Source organism: Xiphophorus maculatus, chromosome 16 (genome assembly GCF_002775205.1).
Source record: "Xiphophorus maculatus strain JP 163 A chromosome 16, X_maculatus-5.0-male, whole genome shotgun sequence".
NCBI lineage: Eukaryota > Metazoa > Chordata > Actinopteri > Cyprinodontiformes > Poeciliidae > Xiphophorus > Xiphophorus maculatus.
In genome coordinates this window covers 7,206,347-7,227,594 of record NC_036458.1, presented here as the reverse complement: position 1 = coordinate 7,227,594, position 21,248 = coordinate 7,206,347, and the positions used below count along the sequence as shown (strand labels likewise).

The 21,248-nt window shown below is 37.2% G+C and overlaps 1 protein-coding gene across 3 annotated transcripts; it reads right to left on the bottom strand.

The window, feature by feature from the left end:
- Window positions 1-7,359: 7,359 nt before the first annotated feature.
- LOC102226300 (V-type proton ATPase 116 kDa subunit a) lies at window positions 7,360-19,588 on the bottom strand. 3 transcript variants are annotated; one of them, XM_023349368.1, is made up of 22 exons: window positions 19,444-19,588; window positions 18,272-18,434; window positions 17,824-17,902; window positions 17,560-17,657; window positions 17,062-17,190; window positions 16,191-16,273; window positions 15,781-15,907; window positions 15,620-15,702; window positions 15,434-15,527; window positions 14,122-14,334; window positions 13,877-14,027; window positions 13,578-13,717; window positions 13,254-13,411; window positions 12,960-13,050; window positions 11,940-12,058; window positions 11,646-11,862; window positions 11,442-11,549; window positions 10,770-10,877; window positions 10,244-10,288; window positions 9,698-9,815; window positions 9,403-9,574; window positions 7,360-8,068 (listed from the first exon to the last, which is right to left on the bottom strand). In XM_023349368.1, the coding sequence occupies exons 2-22, from the start codon at window positions 18,386-18,388 to the stop codon at window positions 7,975-7,977; spliced, it is 2,544 nt and encodes an 847-aa protein (XP_023205136.1). In that variant the 5' UTR covers window positions 18,389-18,434; window positions 19,444-19,588; the 3' UTR covers window positions 7,360-7,974. The 3 variants fall into 3 exon arrangements, with proteins under 3 accessions (XP_023205136.1, XP_023205137.1, XP_005796756.1); XM_023349369.1 differs by having other exon boundaries at window positions 10,244-10,261; XM_005796699.3 differs by lacking the exon at window positions 10,244-10,288.
- Between the last annotated feature and the right edge of the window lie 1,660 nt (window positions 19,589-21,248).

Here is a 21,248-nt window from a genome sequence, read left to right as displayed (position 1 = left end):
CATATTGCAGATATAAAGTTCTTTCCTTAAAGAGAAATGTGAAGAACAGAACAGAAATGTTGGAGGATTAAAAGTGTGTTAGTTTCATTTTTACCACCTATCTTTGCCACATAGTTCAATCCCCAGGGTTAAATAAGCTGTCTCCATTTATCACTGAAAGAAGAGACCACACAACTTGGCAAACCATTTGAATTTCTGTCTTAATAGATGGCAAGTCAAAGCCGTCATGATCTGTTGCTTCATACAATCAGTACTAGATATATTTTTTTAAGAAACATCTTTTTCCAAAAGGTCCAGTTGTTCCAGAAAAGTGTATGTTACTGACATTACTTATCTGCTTCAAAAAGCAGCAACAAGGCAGGGTTTGAGTTATTTCTGTTCAGAATATCAGAATTCGCTAGATTTCTTACATAAATACACTTGAAGTCCAGAGAAAGTCCAATGACTGTGTGCTGCTAGGGTTAAAGGGTATGAGTTGATATGGGAGCCAGCAGAATATTGGGATCAAAACATAGGAAAACAATCCAAACATCACCTGACATTGTGTGCTGGACTCAAATTCTTCAAGTATTTCACAGAAACTAAGCCAACTGTGACGAATCAGACCCCGCTTGAAATTCTTCATGTTTAATTTCAGGAAGTTGACCAGGACAAAGGAGAGAGAACATTTCTTTCACGTGTCCCAGAAGTGCTTGCAAAAGAAAAACAGACGGGGAAGGAGAAACTTTCCAGCCGGGGCCGAACAGCCGTAACCGCTGGTAATGCCTTTCTTATGGCAGCGAGGGAGGCAGAATCCTTTGGTTAGACAGAGCTATTTATTCCCTCCTTGGAAACGGATGAAGAACAATAAAAGCATTATAAACAAAGAGCAGCCCAACCTGATGCTACTGCCTGTTTTCCCTCCCATCTGCGGTGGCAGTGCTCCCTCAGCATGGGAGCACTTCTCGCACACAAGACATTCAGAAAACCACACAACTGGCCCGCTCAGCTCCAGGAGAACTTTTCAACTCAAAAGCTGGAAAAGAAACCAAACCATAACAAGAGATGCCGCTAAGTTATTCCACTGAAGGCTCATTTTCAGCTAAGAGAAAGAAATAATACCATTGCCAGTTCCGCTGTTTGGACTCGCCGGTTCCAGTCCACATGCATGCCCACTCATATTTGCTTAAACTTTAGCTATAAACACACTTGACCGAGGACCCACGGCGAACCTGAACTAGTAACAAACCCGGGAGGTGGTCCAGGTTTCAGGCTGACAGGAATTGAAGTCTAGCGGTTTGGATCTTTGGGGCTCTTTCCCAACCCACAGAACTTTCTATGTTTACTACTATTGTGGATTAGGGAGTTTAGAGTGAAAACACACAAACTCAAGTACCTCCTTGTGAGAGATTGGACCTTATTGCCATTACACATGAAGCTTAAACGTCAAACAAATATTTTTTTTGTTGAAACCGGATAATCAATTACTTCCCTTAGAACATAACAAATATCACACAAACTAGATCTTCTCCACAGTCTCGACCCCTGAGACTTTATCAGATAAAAAATTTTGCATTTGCTGGCCAATTTTGATCATCTTCAGTATTTTATGAGTCAATTTACTGTCCTGAGAGAGCACCACACCTAATTGCTTGGATGACACAAAATGTTTAACTGCTAAATAAGATAAGATATGTGAACTTTACTGTCATTTATGCTATACACGTAGTTGAACAAAACTTTCTCCATGCTCAGTGTAAAAGATGCAAAAGACAGTGCACGCAAAAACGACATACAGGCATTGCCCACATAACAAATAATGCAAACTACTGTAGATGTAAAACCAGTGAATAAATTAAGTATATAAAAGAGCAAAGACTTTACAGAAAATAGTAGCATTATCAAAATAGTTAACAATCCATGTGAGGTTGAGACACTTAAACCCATGTGATTAGACGGTCTGCGTATGAAACGTGTGTACAGAACATACAGTTATGTAAGAGAGTTTGGTATCCTGATGGCCTGGAGGAAGAAGCTCCTGCTAAATCTGATTGTTCTGCCGTGCGCTTTTCCAGAGGGCAGAAGTTCAAACAACCCATCTGCAGGGTGTGTGAGATCTAGAGTCATTACTGTCTCAAATCATTTTTCAGCAACTTGAGCAGCTGCTTCATTATGAGCAACCTTTATCCGTGGCAAAGGTTGCTCATTCTCCTTGCACTTTCTCTTGTTTAGTTGTGCTCATTGTGATTTTATCTGGTAGACGGACACAACGCAGCTCACAGTTGTGCTCCAGCATAAATTGTTTTAAAATTAATATTTAAATTAATATCTGAAATGTGCGGTGCGCATTTCAGTTTTGCACATCTACACTGAAACATTTTCCAGGTCAGGTTTTTATATTACCACAGATTTCCAACTAAATTTAAGTCTTTTGTGTCCCTGTAAAAGCAAAGCATGGCTCGTTTCTATCAGGCTCAGGAAGTTGGATGTAGATTTTAAAAAAAGTTATGTCTGCAAACTGGACTGCATATGCATATTTTTACTTGCCACTTTACATAAAGTACAGATGTGTGGAGTGCACAACTAGCAGTTGCCTTCTCAACAGATTCTCGTACATTCACATAAGATCTCAAATTCATTGACATTTGCGGTTGTAAACTTGGAATATGAGGAAACGTTTAAAAGGTATAAATAATTTGCAAGGAGTAGAAAAATATTTCAAACGAAGAAAAAATGCAAACATGACTTCCACTTTTAGACATTGTCACTTCAGCGGAATAAGCTGACAGGAATATCTAAAAAAATCTTTTGTTGAAGGCATGAGCAATTGAGCAGATCAGTCTGCTGTCACATCATTTTTATGCAATTACCACTTGCCGTTTTAGGCTTCTTCTCTCTTTTCTTTTCGAGTTAAGCAAATCTTTTACACAGAAATGAAACTTATTTATTTGAAGAACAATCTTACCTAAACATGTGGTCGTAAAAATACCTTCTGTTAGTTATTTCTTCTGTATAGTAGACGGACACAACGCAGCTCACAGTTGTGCTCCAGCATAAATTGTTTTAAAATTAATATTTAAATTAATATCTGAAATGTGCGGTGCGCATTTCAGTTTTGCACATCTACACTGAAACATTCTCCAGGTCAGGTTTTTATATTACCACACATTTCCAACTAAATTTAAGACTTTTGTGTCCCTGTTAAAGCAAAGCATGACTCGTTTCTGTCAGGCATGCTCAGGAAGTTGGATGTAGATTTTTAAAAAGTTATGTCTGCAAACTGGACTGCATATGCATATTTTTTCTTGTCACTTTACATAAAGTACAGATGTGTGGAGTGCACAACTAGCAGTTGCCTTCTCAACAGATTCTCGTACATTCACATAAGATCTCAAATTCATTGACATTTGTGGTTGTAAACTTGGAATATGAGGAAACGTTTAAAAGGTATAAATAATTCGCAAGGAGTAGAAAAATATTTTAAACGAAGAAAAAATGCAAACATGACTTCTGCTGTTAGACATTGTCACTTCAGCGGAATAAGCTGACAGGAATATCTAAAAAAATATTTTGTTGAAGGCATGAGCAATTGAGCAGATCAGTCTGCTGTCACATCATTTTTATGCAGTTACCACTTGCCTTTTTTTGGCTTCTTCTCTCTTTTCTTTTCGAGTTAAGCAAATCTTTTACACAGAAATGAAACTTATTTATTTGAAGAACAATCTTACCTAAACATGTGGTCGTAAAAATACCTTCTGTTAGTTATGTCTTCCGTATAGTTTTACTTTCTCCAGCTCTATTAAAGAAACACTATCTTCATCATATGTTAATGCAGATACTAATCAATTTACACAAAGCAAAACTGGTTAGAAATCACAATTATCATCATGTTTGTGTTTGTTTAGCTAATATTGTTAATTTTTTGAGTTAATGCTGTCCTTTAAACAGAATTGTCATGTGTTTATACTGTTTTAACTTCTTAATGAACTTGTTTAAGTCTTTTATTGGGATCTAAATTAATTAAAAAGTACAAAAAGAAGAAGAAAAGAAAAACTCATAAATAAGTACAAAAGTGTTCTGTATTCATCACATATTCTCTAGACTAAAAAGTAAGGTTGGAAGAAAAAAATATTTTCACAGAAAGAACATCATACCCCTGGTGAAAGGTGACGGCAGCATCATGCTTTCTCCAGATGGAACTGAGGTTTTGGTCAAGGTGGATTAACTTATGAATTCTTCTAAAAATCAATCAGTTTTTGCACAACACCTTCAAGTGTCTGTCAGAAAGCTTAAGGTTGTATTTTTTTACCGTCACTGTAAGAGTAAGCATACATTCAAGTCAACAAAAATAATTACTTTATAAGAGGCAGAAAGCGTTTTCGCAGAAGTACTTTACCACAATATGCACTCTTGTCCAACAGCATTGCTGCACCTTTTGTATTTTTGTTTCATGGTAACTATCTGGTTTTCAGTTAAATCGTCTAAGATAGTATGCTTAGTTTGTGCCTTTACATCATAGTACTGTTGACTTAGTGAGACAAGCTCAAAACTTCATTGCATAATCCAAACAAGCAGCTTAGTTTGAGAAAGTTAGACTACTATTTTGTGGAAAATGAGAAATTGGAAAGTGAAAATAAATGTTTTATATATTCTAGGTTCTATTTTCCAACCAATACTTTTTCCAGACATTGAAAATCCTCTACAACTTTTTAAAACTAAGCAAAAAATCTGCCAAGGAATTAAGCCTTGAAAGAATAATGCAGTTCAAATTCAGGTGGTATAAAAATGGCTTCTTATAACACTAAACGCTTTCAGACAATATGTATAACTTAAGACAAATGCATAATATTTAGAAGTGGTGGTTCCTGTAAATTGCACACAGACACATTTACTTCCATAAGAACAGAGGCAGAAGCTATATATCTGCTCTTAGTTCTTTTGCTTTGAAATCTGACCACATAGAAAGAGAAATAACCATAGAAAGACAATCTGTCATCGCACAATGAAGTGCAAGATGTTCAAATCATGCCAGCAAAAACATACCGGGTTCATGGGACATTCAGTATTTTTTGGATTTTACTGGCTGGAGAGACTCAGCATGTTGGTGTAGCTGCTTCTGGCTTATTGAAAAGCACAGACTCCTCTATCTTCTGCGCCTAGATCAAGAAAACACCAAAGCTCGAAGCCACAGAACAGCTGCAAAAGCATCCACTATCCCAAAGAAAAATCTACTATAAACTTATAGAAAAACTGGACATTCCTGTACTTTGTCCTGCCAAGTTAAAGTGCACTCGGTAAGATAACGGGGCACAGTAATAAAGCTCGCTGTTAATGGGATTTTGCCTTTGAAAGAGCAGATTTAAGGTGTCGGAAAGCATAAACATGGCAGAATATCTGGGGCTCTTATGCAAGCTCGCCCCCAGCCCTGGTTATACATGACACACTGGGAATTATCAAATTAAATGAGCTTTTCTAAGAAAAAACTAAAAGATAAATACAGAGGTCTATTATTACCTTGGGCTGTTGTAAAGTAGAAGCCCCCCTCTGGAGACATGTGACTGGAGAACATGATGTTCCTCATTCCAGTGTGGCTGAAGATTTTAATAGTCAGGCCTCCCAAGATGCCAGGAGGAAGAAGTACTTTTTTTAGACTTTCTGATTGCTCCACTTTCACCTTTTAGTGGTTTGAATTATTTCCCAATTTTTAAGACCGATGCTTCCACTTTGCTTTTATGTTTCAAATGACAAAATTATCCGTTGCGGTTAAGGACTTAGATAAACAAGATCCATATTAGCCTGTTTGTTTCTAACACTGAATCGGTGAGCAGGTGAATTTGTCAGCTGGTGCAGTGAGTGAACCATTCTGCACAATGCATTTCCTGCCTTGTGCAGGAAATGCAACAGTAACACACTGGATTTCAGTTTCTCTTTTCAACTCAACTCAATTATAACAAATTGTTTTGATGCTGAATTGAATGGTTCCTGTAAAATTGAGTCAAATTCATAAAACAATATATAATTATACATTTATTTCCTGCTCTGTAGGTACAACCTTTAAGTAATTTAAATATGTTAAATAAATAGGAGGACCTTTGGTTTAAACACAAACTACATAAAAGGTAATTTTTTTTTATTACAACCAAAACATTGGGACCAAGAGAATACATTTTTGGCAGAGCAGAAAATGTTGAACAGCGCCCCCAAGAGGAACAACACAGCAAGACCTAAAGCAAGTTTTTTATTGACATTAAAAACTACTTCTCGCTTATTTATATAAACTTCTAACTTTGTAAACTGACTTTACTTTGGTAGTTCAATTAAAAAAATGAAACTCTTAATGCATAGATAACTATAAATTATTATTTCAGGCATTTATTTCTGCTCATATTTGATTATTATGACATACATCTAATGAAAACCCCAAATGTAGTAGTTCTCAAAATTGGAATATTACATAAGAATAAATAAATGTATAACCTTCGCAGTCATTAGGAAAAGTGTCCAACAGGCAGTCACTGACACCGTACACTAGGAAGGTAAGCTACAAATGACCACTGATAAACGAGCTACCTTTTCAGAGTGAAGCATCCAAGCACACCCATGGAAAGCTGAGTGGAAGGAAAAACACTTGGCACAAAAAAAAATGTAGAACCATAGCCTTGAGATGATAATGAAGTAAAGCCCATTCAGGAGTTTGAAGGTGATTTACAAAGTGTGAAGTAAAGTTCCAACTGTATCATTTACTTGTATTGAGCCACTTTTGGCCCAGGTACAAAATCTCAAGTGTCTTAAGAATAAAAATATCTTGACTGTCCAACACAGGCTGAAATTTATCTTTATAAATAAAAGTACATTTTGCACTAGATTTAAAAATCAAGGTCAAAGAGTGTGAAGGAACAGCAGAAAGAATCCAAAATGCTTGAGATGATCTGAGTTGCAGTGCCATCTGCTGGTCAACTGTGATGAAAGCACAGGTCTGTTTAGTACATTCCTCTGTTCCCTCTGCCGACAGAGGAACAGTGGAATGGAAACGCTGATTTAATTTTCTGTCAAGGATTTGGAAGAATTCAGAACTTCCAAGCTGCCGACACTATCAAAGCGCCTGCTTTAATGAACAGTACTTGATTAAACGTTACAACTGTAAGCCACATAGAAAACTTATGGAACAACTCAAAATTTTAAAACAGTAACATTTATGACTTTAAGGAACAAATCAGACAAATAAGTCGCGTTTAAAAAGTCTTATACTTGTGGTATTATTATTATTTAACAGCCTTTCACAATTTCAGCAGGTTTTGAAAGCAGGAAGTGGTCTGGCTAGCAGACATTCTGTTGCAACAGGATACTGACGTCTTGAGAAGTGACGACAAAAACAGCTTAAACCAGTTCTTCCCAATTTATTGACATAGTTATGGACAAGGTCAACCATTTCTAACAAACGACCTGAACATGTTTTGCTTGCTGCTTTAATCCCTTCTAAGGCTACAGAAATGTGTAATGAAATACTGCAGATCACTACAAAGGAACTGTGTGCAGATTATTGATCTCTTTCATGTATACCAACAGGAAAACACTAAGTGCTATGTTATATGCATTTGCCATCATTCAGAGTTTTGTAATTCTGTGTGATTTTTCTCTGCAATAACAAAAACTTCAAATACAACCACAGGAGACGACACAAGGACGAACATTTCTATCGCTGTCTAAACTTCAGCAGAGGGGATATCTAGTGTATCATGTTGAGGATTCCTCCAACAAAGAACAGCAGTGCAGGTTTTATAAAGAAAAAGACAATATAAATAATATTAAAGGAAATAAGACAGATTAAATAGAGCTACTATAGGATCACCAAGTCATGAGTCGTTACCAGAGTTGTTCTGGTAACGTGGAGATTTAATCACACGCACACACAAAAAAGTTCAACAACAACGAAAAACACTTTTGGACAACACACAAACTGAAGTTATGAGAGAACCAGGCGTAAAGAAAGCTGTTTCATTCTTCAAATCTTCCCTCTAAGATACTTTCAAAGGTGAACGGGAGAAATTTGAAGCCCTGACCTGCGTAGAATTTGTTCTGGAACTCCACCCTGAGGGAGGAAATAGGAGATACAGTGAAAAACCATTAAGCAAGAAGTGTTTCAGATAATAACCTTGTCAGGAATACAGTGATGATGGATAGCAGGCTGGGGTAAAGCTGAATGGAGCAGTCAAAGCCCGTGACCCCTGCTCCTGATTCCAGCCTGCAGTCACTCTTGTTTATATCATGAATCTGGCTCTGGAGCCAGAGACACCCAATACTCCTCACTTCAGGAAAATGATCAGGAGCTATTTTTAAACGTCCAGACTGAAACGACAGCTGGATGACCTTTTAGCTAAGGAGTCAGGAATACCCATCATTCCTAAGTCTGAGTGTTGTAAAAAAAAAAAAAAAGAAAAAAAAATAGAACAACTAAAACATTTTAAAAACATGGATCAGCTTTTCTGGGGAGCACAACATACACTCTTTGACTTCATATCTAACATCTAAATAGATTCAGGCTTTTTCGAAGAAACAAAATGTTATTTTTCTGTTTTGACCTCATTGTCTGGTAAGATAACCCAAACAAATTCCCTACAGCTCCACGGGAAATTAATTCTGACACAGTGATGGGATTCCAAGAAATGATGTACCTGTACAAAACAATACCTTCTACTGCAGTAGTTCCATAAATAACTATTCAGATTCCCTGCCTAATGCTGTGCACTAACAATGTTTTTCTATCTGCGTTCCATTTATAGTCACAACTTGGAAATTCTGATTTCTGAGTTGGAAAAAAAATCATCTGGAATGCCGCTCTGAGTTTGGACTTCACACTCAGAAAGCCAGAGATCCAATATGGCAGCTTCTCACATCAACAATAATAAGATGTGGTGAAAACAGGTTTATTTTACAACACACACACTTGTAAAAGTGATTCTAAAAATCAGTGTTACATGGAACACCTGCATTTATAAACATAACCAATAAAAAGTGGAAAAAGTGGATGTGAAAAATAAGAATTACAAAAATAGCTACTTGGGCGCTGCCATATTGGAATCCTGTTAATTTGAAAGTTGTCAACTCGGTTTTATCTTCGAGTTCAAACTTCCGACAGAAATGGAACGCAGCTTTACTTATGAAATAATTTAGCTAGACTCATTATGAATTTGTCTCTGCAGAAGGAACCCAGTAGCCACCAGGTGGAGCAATCGCTCTGAAATTAATTTACACTCAACATGAAAATGAAGGAGTCAAAAAATAAATGATTTATTAAATTACTTTAATAAATGATTAATGTCACAATGAAACAGAGAATATAAATATTGCAGTATTCATGAATGTCAAAGCATTAGCAGTATTAGGTAAATCGTTATACAAAACATGGATGGATAGAAAACTTACCAGTGCAGTCGAAGTGCATGCAGAAAGGCAGACAGTCCTTCCATAATGAGCAGAATGGCAACTGAGAGAACAGCAAAGAAGTAAAAGATGATGGCCAGAAGGATGAAACCGGCAAAGTTTCGAGATGAAAGGCCGAGGCGCATCACCATGGACCAAAGCACCTCTGACAGCTCTGTTCACGAAAACATGCAAGACATTAACAAGTAAAAATAATTAAAAGAAGAAAACATGACTGTTTATGGGTTTAACAACATGTTTCTAAAAATGTATGCGTGATGCTTGCGTTGTTCCTTACGTGCATGAGCGAGACTGAGGGCCCAGAGCCGCAGATAGGAAGCAGTGTTAGAGATGCAGCCAAGGCAGTACTCAATGGTGTGAATGGCCTGATGCACAGCCATATCTGCAAAGTTAAACTGTGAAAACACAGACAAACACGTCAGCAAGATAGTTAAAGCAGAATGTCTACAAGTCCTGAGGCCCACAAAAGAAAGAATCTGGCTCACTGCACGTGCATGATCGTTAGAGTAACAGGGGAGCTGTTGTTATAAATGAAGCAACCTCCAAATTAGTAGAGGAATTGTCCTCTTTGGACCCTGTGATCCCAAAGTATCAACTGCTCTACTGATGCGTCATGCACATCACCGAGACCTCAGGGAAGCATTGATCTACTGATGCCCCACGTCTGATGAAACACCTACAACGCACCGGCATACGCAAACATACCCACAACCAACAAACCGAAGCGCAAAAGCTGACGAGGCGAGTTGCAGTGAGAAAAGAGAACCAAGACATGCATGTTTTACAGGAAGTGAAAAAGGTGCAGCATTAACTCCGGTCCTACCTCTTCCTCCTCAGGGGCCTTGAAAGCAGGTAACAAAAGGGAACTCTTGGTTATTGAAAACACATCAAGAGACAAACATCAAGAAAAGAAGTAGAAGAAAACAGTTACACATTTGGGCATTTCAGCATCCTGCCCACACACAAACACGCAAAACTAGGTTATCTGTTTAAATTTAAATAGATAACTAGGCTATAAGAGCAGCAGGATGACTGAACAGCATGTCACAGAAAGTTGCACGCATAGATAAAATCACATAAGCATTAAGAACAATGTGGAAAGAAGGAACAACAATCCACCCTTATCCATAATTGATCTTTAGTTTTACCACAGTGGAAGTGGAAACATGAGATGAGGTTTCAGCTATGGCTGAGTGGCTGAATTATTCAAACATGTGAGAGGATCATTTTACTGCCATCTGCTCTCTCAACAAACTGCTGAACTGCTGTTCCTTCTGCATTGTAAGCAATCCGTATCAAATCATTTCAAATACAAATATTAATTGTCGTCGGAGCGACATTTAACTTACCTCTGGTTCATCCTCAGACTGCTGTGCGAGCTGGTCATGTTGGATGATTTCCGCCTCGTCCTCGGTGGGACCGTTGCCCACTCGGACCCCTCCAAAGTTCTGTGTGCCCTGAAGAACAAGGCGTTAAAAAGGGATAAATTAGGGCTGAAGCTAATTATTATTAAGGATTAATCAAATAAAAGAAATGGGCAGATTTTACTGCAGATTTTTCATTCAAGTCTTTTTTATACAATATTAGAAACATTAAAAGATGCAAATACACAATTCAATTCATGGTTTTAAAAAAGAACACAAACATATTAATGGCTTGATAAAAATAACAGGATCCCTACGCCACTTGAAACATCTTTTGTTTGATCATTGTAAGAAAGGGATGCTTCTGTAGTGAAAAAATACTTATAACATAAAAAAATATTACAGTGTAAGTGTGATTTGTTATTTAGAACCGATCAATATCTGGATAGACAAAGTTGCATGATAGGATTTTATTTTTAAAGAATTTGAACCTAAAGCTAAAACAAAGTATATACATTTGTACAGTTTTTTCTGAGTGTATTGTTCTTTCAACAAATGGTCTTTTTTGAGTCTGTTCATTCAAATTAACAATTACCACAATTAATCGTTTTAGCCCAAGGATAGATGATCCTCAACTCCAAGACAGTTTGATCTTACCAGATGTTTTTGCCACAAATACTGTCTCCGTAAAACCAGAGTTTTCACGACCAACATGCAGGGAACACATGCTAAGGCAATTATGACCAAGAATGATTGCAGCCCCATCTACAGAGACAACAGAGAAAACCAGAAGAAAAAAAAATCAACTTCCTGTGCTTATCCCTAATCTAAAAATCATAATTTTTACATAGTAGGTCTAACCTGCCCCCTGTAGAGAGGTTTGGTACTGGGGTCATTGTAGCTGAAGAGAAACATGTTAATGAAGGAAATGAGGAGACTGGGAGCATCTCTGGAGGTGTGGGCGTCATAAGACACCCACTTATAGAAGATCAGAATGACCAAGTAGCCAAAGAGACTGAACATGAAGACAATCTCTGGGATGAATCCAAAGTAGATGTTCAGTGGCTTTTTGAAATACCTGCAGAAATGCACATCATTCCATCAGTTCGTTGTTTAATCCGATGAAACGGAAACCAAACAAACACATCAACTCACAGATGATTGAAGAGACTTAGAGTGACTCCAAAAAGCATGTGGATGACTCCTAGGACAACAGACATCTTCATCTTGAAGGAGTTCAAAAATGTCAACTTGTTGATAGAAATACTCCATATCTGAGAAAAATGCAAAGAAGAAATTGTTATAGAACCAAGTGTAGCACATTAAATTTAGTAATGATTAGAGATCCACCAATCAGGTGACAAAATGAGTTGCAGATTATTTGACAGACCAATAAAACAATAAAAAAACAATCACATTATATTTATATTCTTGAGGACCAGAAAATGACATCAAAAATGATAAAAGGTATAAAATTCAATAGGTTTGACATTGCATGTGGCTTATCAGGCAGGATGTGCAGAAACAGCTATTTAAGCATTTTTACAAGATGGAAAAAAAGACTGGGAGCGGTATTGTAAACCTGATTTACATTACTATATACCTGTGCTGAAACCTATTTCCACTCTAAAACAGTAATGCTAATTATTTTGGAGCAGTAATATATTGTGATTTGAGAAAATGTCCCACATTGCTTCAGAGAATTGTACATTTAGGTCGTAGGAATCATGAAAATAATTCTCATTATTTAATATTAATAGTAATTTGTTCTTTTGGTTTATGCTGAAACAGATGTCTTAAAAACTGACAATTTGTGATGATTTCCAAATCCATTCAATACAGAAAAATACTTATTTTTTGTAGACATCTATGATATTTACATTCAACTTCAAAAACGTACATCAAGTATATCATAATTATGCATTTATAGCCTAAAAATTGTGGTAATTCTTAGTTTTTCTGAATTCACTAAATCTGAAAACTTTCACATTTTGTCAGTTTCTGGTCTGCAAATTGAAGATCAGACAGAAGGGAAAACTTTGGCCGGTTAACTGGTGCATCTCAAATATGTAAACCTTGCTAAAGTAGGAAATGTTCATTTTAAAGGAGCAGCATTAAGAAAGATACAATAAAACAAACAAATAAAAGGAATATGTTAAATAAATCCTAAATTACCGGATCAATTCCAATGGGGTACGGCCCTTTAAAAACTCCCTCCACTGCTGGATCCAACTGCAAGGCCTTGTTGCCTTCAAGTGTGTCAGTTCTAAAGAAAAGAAACACAGATCTGTTTAGTTTACTTCAACTGGAGCAAAAAATAGTGACACAACAGCAGCATAATAAATATTTTCTTCGTTGTTCTAAAGAATTACAGTTTTGGCTCCTAGCATCAGCTGGTAAACAGTAAATGCACAGCAGTGATGTTACTTTTAATGCAATGCTGGATACATTCCTATCTGTGATACTTACGTCCAGTTTCCTCCTTTAAACATGGGTCTCACGCTCCATCCAGAGCCGAAGATATTGAGGGACTTTGAGAAGCAGTCGTTGTAAATAATCCCAGTGTACATTGAGAATATTCCCATCAGGAGTATGATATAGCGTCCTGCAAACACCATGTTGAATATCTGCAACAAAAAAGTGTGAATGAGGAATCAGTTCAAGGAAAAAAACATGTATATGAGGATTTAAAACAAGCATGTTGACTCAAGTGATCAGGTTTTGTAAAATACTACAAATTCTCTGTGGCTCAGCAGACTGGGATTGATGAGGTGACGGTGAAACGATCCATACCTCGTTATCATTCTTCTGGGCCATCAGCCTGCTTTCTCTTATCACAAGGTAGAGAGCAGCGCAGGTCATGAGTGTCCCATGGCCAAAGTCACCAAACATGACAGCAAACAGGAAGGGGAAGGTAATAATGGTGTATGGCGCTGAAGACAAGAACGCAGGCATCAAACGAAGAGGACGGGGGTGATGGATGTGGTTGTACATGAAACGAGTGAAACATGTCAATGAGCATGTGCCAACAAGGTGAGCATGGATAACCAAAAATGACTGAGAGGACAGGAAGTGTGAGAAACCGTCAGAACCTGGGTTCATTTCACGGTAGCTGCCAATCCCATAAGCGTCCACAATGTTCTGGAATCCAGAGGTGAACTTGTTTGTCTTGTTATACGTGGGTGGGGTCTGCTTGGTTTGCATTCGATTGAGAATGGAAGGCACGGTGGAGCCACTCTTCTCCTAAGGAAAACAAAACCAAAGACAAACGCTTTCACTCAAGTTTAAAAATATACACCAGAACGCAGAAATCCCCCCAACCCTCAAGTTTACTCACTGTCCCCCTCCTCAGTGCAAACTGGATGGAGTCCATGTCAGACACAGGACACCACACCTCGGCAATCAGACACTTCTGCGTGACATCAATGTTGCAGAGGTTGAGGGTGTGGTAGATGGCCTTCATCTTCCTCACCTTAATGAACCACACCCTGACGGTCTTGGCCGCAGCCTGCAGGACCCTCTGCCTGTGATCTTCAGTCTGGTTCAGAACCTTTATGAGCAGAAGCAGACATCTTCCACATGAGTGATTTGACTCTATCCATATATTTATACATATGAGCTACAGGAAGCTTAAAAGACAAGTAAAGGTATACCAAGCTTGCTTTGTTGGAGCCCACAAATGAATATTGATTACTTTATCATAAAAAAGATTTTATTACAACTTTCTGTAACTACTGAATTTAAAGCAAACTTGTTATGTTAGGAAACATCCATTTGCATGAAGTGACTTTTTGTAAATTCACCTAGCTCATTTCTCCGAAGCATATGTCCATTGCAAAACAAAATGAACAAAAAACGAATTATTTAAATCTGTTCATATCAGGGGTGAGGTGAGATGGCTCAGACATCAGATCAAGATGAATTCTTGGTCCCTCCCTAGGGAAGATTTCCCCTTTTGCCCTGAAAAACTTGTACTTTGCTCTAAACAGAATAAAACATTAACATCGAGTTGTGTTTACAATTAACCAGCTGTCTCATCCACTGGATGTTTCCATAGTAAATAACAAAAATACCTTCATGTGTGCTGCTGTATGAATCACATTCAACACTAAGCCCTGATCAGCAAATAGCAGGACATTTAAGCACTGTGCGCACACCTGTTGTCGAGGCAATGTCTCATTCTGCAGACAGCACTCTAAATAACTTCTGCTCACATGTACTAAAAGAATATCAGTTCATCCACAAGGTTTCCCAACAGGTGTTGAGCTTGTAACATCATGCTTTCCCAGCACGATGTTACACGTCATGCTGGAATTCTGTGTAATTCCATATTGTGATAATATTATTCTTAAAGTAAATTCTCAGAGTATCTGCTAAGACTTGTATCAAAAGATACTGTAATGAATGTAACAAAAAAAAGAGTGATCAGTAAATAAAAATGATATATTGTCCTGGGCTACTATACTTCTGAGGAGCAACCTATACAACAAAATGTGCTTCCAGTGGACAAATTTAGAAGTTATCATTTAGTGCAAAGAAAGAGGGTTTAGTCATATCAGAGAGCTAGCTAGAATATAAACAAGTTTAAAATCTGAACAGAAATAGAAACAAAAACAGACAACTATAGCAAAAAAAGTCTGCTTTTTCACCATTTGCAGGTCATCAATGCGAGCATTCACTCCTGCAAGCATCTCTTTCCTCTCCTGGGGGGTTTCTGGACAGGGGTATAATGTTGCTCTGAATCTAAGGACAAATTAAAAAGCAAAAGAAAGCTATTAGTTATGAAAAGGTCATCCCTCACATTGTCACTCAGTAAGTGATGCTGAGTCACTTACCCCTCACAGATTTTCTTAACTCTATTCTTCAGCTGGTCTCCCTGGAAAAATATGATGAAGACGGACTTGTGGACCTGGTCACCCTGAGAAAACATTGCTAGGTTAGAAATCAGAGTAAAAACTCTAAACATCTGACAAAACTGTTTATGAACAGCACTGACTGAGGTTGGGTCCTCTAGGGGGTCTTCTATATCTGCTTGCCGCAGGAACACGTTTCCTCTGCAAACTCTCCACAACATCCTCTCAAATGTGGGAATACGTTCCCTGCCTATAACTCCAGCCACAAATCTGCAGCACACACATTGAGAAACAATGTTTTGTTTTATTTTTTCCATTTGGTTTTTATTTACTTCTTTGCTTATGCTTAAAACAGCTATAAATGAATGGAATTTGCTATTTAGAGTGATTTGTTTGCTTTACAGGATCATCTCTCCTGTCTGGAAAAGAGCTTACAAATGTAATGTGTGGAGGGTGTTTGCGATCCAAAAAGCACTAGCTGGAAATCCTCCAAATGAGACGGAGAAAACATCTTAATCCTTTTAAATTACACAAGTGTAGAAAACTGACTCACCCAAGTCTGAGAGGAGCTACTCGGGTTGGCTCATTGGGATCCAGGAGAATGGAGGACTCTTCAAGCAAACTGGGATCTTCCATCTGTCAAACAGAAAACAAACCACATTACACATTAAGTCATCACACTTACGCCCAGATCTGATTTAATGTGCACACATTTATTAAATCCCACTTTTATAAAAAACTTCCTGACCTTATTAAAAGAAACTTAATCAGAGGAGTTTCTATTCAATTAGCAGCTGACCATCTACTTGTTATGAGCTCTGATTTAGGTGAATGATTCATCTAAAGAAGCTGTAAAAGATCCCTCTGCGCTGTCAGTTGACACAGTTTTGCTTGAGAAGGCAGTGAAGTGGAAATAATGTTGGCCAAAGGTTGCTTAAGCACAGACAGGATCTGGCATTTAATACCACTGGGTTGACGCACCAAACAGCGCATTTACTATAATGACTGACTAGGCTAGATGCTGCAGTCATGTGAACAACTATGAAAGATTACGAGTGAAAACACCTTTTGTTAAAATCGAGTAGAAATAAGTGCAGCTTTGTGTTTTGATGAGCGCAATGCTGACAGCTGTGAAATGTGGTACAGACAAAAAACAGGAAATAAGTCAACTAGGGAACACAACTTATTAATATATTGATGTAGTTAAAATACTGTTGTCATCATATCTTAGTTTTTGAGTATTTGAGGTACCATATCAAACATGAGCAACTGAAGCTACGTGTAGATTTAATTTAGGGTGTTGCAATCTTCAACAGAAACAACTGCCAAATTCACAGTCATCTGTTTCTTAATAAAAACGCAATGTTGAAAACCAAGAAGCAGAAAACAACACTTCAAAGGTCTGTAAAAGAAATAAAACTGACCTCATTGAAAAACTGCTGAGTACGGTGCAAAATGTGCTTGAGTTCAGTCAATTCCAGGAAGTTCTTCTTCAGGGCCTCCTGGTTGGTGTTTATTTCCTTCAGCTCATTCTCGAGCTTCTCAAATGTAGCCTGTGAGGGACAATATAAAAAGAGAGAGTAAGGATCCAGACCTCCATTTGTAAGAACTCTGAAGTCCATATCTATATTTTGAGGGTAATTTTTCAACACTAAATAAAAAACTTCTACTAGTAATCAAAAGCTCAATTATTCTGTTAACTGACTTAAGCATGATTTTAGTATTTTTCTATAACTCTTGCAATAAACTTACGAAACTCTTCTTGCACTTATTGTGTTCTAATAACCATCTTTATTGTTTTATGACTTCAGATAATGAAATGGATTGGACTCCAACCTTTATCACATGATTAATTGAAATACAAACATAAAAAACACATACTTGTTGCGGGAAGGCTTATAAAAACAGGAAAAAACAATTACCTCCAGATCAATCATGTCCCTTGGAAAAGGAACTTCAGGGTTTTCTCCTGTGTCCATTATCGGAATGTTGGCCTTCTTAATTTCTTTTTCAACAAATCCTGTTGAACAATTGTTAATGCCAAAGAAGTAAACTTAAAAACAATGGAATCTCACACAAATCAGAAGCTTTAAAGCATGTCAAACAGTGTTTTTAGTGTTAAAAACTGACAGAATCAATTGCTTCTGAATTTCTAAAAAGTTTATTGTACAAGAAAAAAAGCTCACTCAGTTTGCGATCCATTTCCTCACATCGCCGCACTTCATTAACAAACTTTCTCTGGAAGACGTTTACATCAGGATTGAGCTTTAAAAAAAAGGAAGAAGAACAGAGTTCAGTGACAAAACATACTTGCTCAACTGATAATTTCTTACAACTGCCAGAGGGTGTTAGCCTGATAAGGTCTTAAGCTGTTGCAGAGGACTTTTCTGTTACACTTATCCTATATTCACAGACAACAGACTGCCTTGAGACTACTTAGGAAAGGGTTTTCACTTGCTTGGAACGAGGAGTCAGCTGTGAGCACATGACCCAAAGGGCATCCACCATCTAAACAGCACTACTAATGTAGCCAAATTTTATTCACCTAAACAAAGATGACTAGTATATTCTGCAACATTGAAAACTGCACTTTCAGATAGGAAAATCCAAAGACAAAAAGTATTGTGTACTTACATCACGGAACTGCACCATCCCAATCTCTCCCAGTTCACTGACACAGCAGTAGGCAGCTTCCGATTGGAGGAAGAGCTGGGCCAGGGTCATCTCTTCACTTCTAAAGAGTTCCCCCATGGTGTTGATGGCTGGGAGTGCCCAGCACTCTAAACTCAATCAAGATCTATGGAAAGAGAGCATTCATTATTGACTGTGAATATTAACTGAAATAATTTAACAGATCAGGCATTCATAGCATTTCTGCACTCCATCTCTAATGGCAGAGGTCCATACACAGCTGAGTGTCACTTTTACACTGTTGTGCTGCACCCAAATCATATACCCATAAGAACACCGCTGTTAGTGGGCATGTGACAAAAACATAGAAAAAGCTCAAAGAATCCGGTTGGAGTGAAATGGGTTAGCACTTACTGATTGGCTCTTGCTAAATTTATCGTTCCAGTTAACTTAGTAGATATTAACACGCTAGCATGCAGCAGCTTCTTACACAAAACCCACTTTAAATGTCAGGATTATTAGAATACCTTTGAGCTAAAATGCATAAGGACCACACAGTGCTAATCCGGGGATTACAATGAGTCAGCTGACTTGTTCAAGATTCAACAGCAGCTCCATCAACGCTTTAAAAACCCGTCAACTCTGTTTCTTTTTTATATAGTTACCTGGTTAATGCCTCGTTTTTTATTTACCCAATAAGTACTGAAAAATATTAGGACGTTGTCCCATTACCGTGGGTTAATTTGTCAACCCTCTGAATAGCCGTGACCCAACAGGTACTACCCAACAAACTAAATTGACATGACTCTTTTTCTTTTTTTTTTACAGCGACTTCCACATAGAAAGCTATTTAATTAACATTAACAGAGTAAAGCAAAAGCCTATTTTATTAGCCATTAGCCACAGCTAAAATTGACAGCTCGACTTCTCTAGCCTTATCCGTCTTTGCTAAACCGAAAAGAAAACATCACTTTCACTCAGGCTAATGTTAACTTTGCTGTGTACTTCACTTAAGTAGCTACAACACTTTAAATATCAATTAAAACTAGCTAACTCTGATAAAAGCTATCGACTATTTAGCACACCTGTTGAGCAATATTTAGCAACTTTTGCCACCGTAGCACGTCAACACTACATTAGAGTAGGTTCAAAATGCTTATAGTCGGTATTCTTACTATTAAAGTGTGGACTGTATCCGTTCTCCTCTTTGCTCCCCCGTTCACTTTCCTCTCGGTTATTTGTAGAGGAGTGGTCCGAGGAAAGAAGGAGTAAACGCAGCTCTCCAAGGCGGAAGGATCCTCCTGGTAACGAGTATCGATTGATGCGCTCACACGTCACGTGACGTCTCCTAGCTTAGCCATAAGCTTTTATTTTGAAAAACATTACGGAAAATTACGCTGTGGCACACTTTGTTTTGAGTAGTTTATCACAAAGACAAAGTTGAGTAGAAAAAAACATGGATCAATTTCTGACTATTTTAGGAGAACTAGTGTTATAATCACAGTATCGTGTTTGGTCAGTAACAATATAAATGAGGTGCTACAAAAATACGGAAAAAAACTCAAGGGCTTTAAAATCTCTCTATACTACTCTCTAGTGAACAGATCATGTAACTACAGTCATGCTTTAAAATTTTATACCTTAAATTTGAATATTTACGTATTTTGAATGTTTCAGCTAAAAAATTGTGAGGTCTTGACTATAATACCGATTTCCCTACTCTATGACTGTGACCTCCAAAATTTCGTAAAACTTCAAACACAGCATCTTTCAACTTATTTCCCATACCGACAAGTTGAAAAGCTTAAATACTGCACTTGATTTATTGCTAACACTTAATACCATATAGTGACACTGACATGACGGCGAATTTAATTTACAAATAATTGTCAGTTGTATAAGTTAGTTTACCTTATTTTGAAAGTACTTTCCGGAATTCACTAACTTGTTGGTCACTAACTTACATTTGATCAAAGTAGTATGAGTAAAGTAAGGATAGTATAAGTATATTTTGACCCCTAGGTGGTATAAAAGAGCCTATGCTTTTAGAGAAAAAAGTTGTAATCATTTTTATTAAATACACTAAGCAACTGATCTTTCAAAAATATTTTTTCAAGCAACTATTTTTCCTGTTTGTAAAAATAAAGTATGACTATTGTTTAAAGCAACACTTTCAACATTCGTGTTACTGTATCAAGCTCATCAATTATTTTGTCTGAGACATATTTGCAGATGGTTTTTTACTTGTATGATTCATGGTCACAAAACAATATGTTAATGCAGTTTCTCTCAGTTGCTTTGGTGCATTTCTCAGAGCAGAATTGAAATTCTCAAAACTACATGTTCAATCTTCAAATCATTGTGTCACTTGTGCTCATCAAAAAAGCAATTTCTTATTCTTTTGAACAAGTTGCAAATCTTTTTGTACATCAAGTGATTATGTACAATTCTCTGCTTTCCCCCAAACTTTTAATTGCTTATTTCATGTTGATCAAAATGTATTATATACAGTAGGTGTCTGTTGAATTGTTGCACCCTCCACAACATTCAAAACACTTAACAATGAAACCTGACTGTCTTATCCATACACAATGAAACAAGGATTTGTCATTCTGAGGCACTGGCAAGTTTATTGATACAGATATTTAATTTTGTGAGATCAACTAAGGATTTTGAGAAAGAAGGTAATCAACAGTGTTTTGCTGTTTGTACGAATTGTTTTGAGAAATGCAATTATTGTTTGGCAAATGTCAAAAATGATTTGAGAAATGCACCAAGGCAACTGAGAAAAACTGTGAATGCACTAAATGTTACTGTAAGCTCACAACAAGCCATTTTATATGAGATATTTATTTGCAGATGTGTTATATCCAGCTCTTGATCTCAAAATGATATGCTAAAACCACGCTGTGGTTAACACCAAACACACTATTTAAATGAAAGTGTACACAAACACTGAAGTAAACTGAATCCAGTTTAA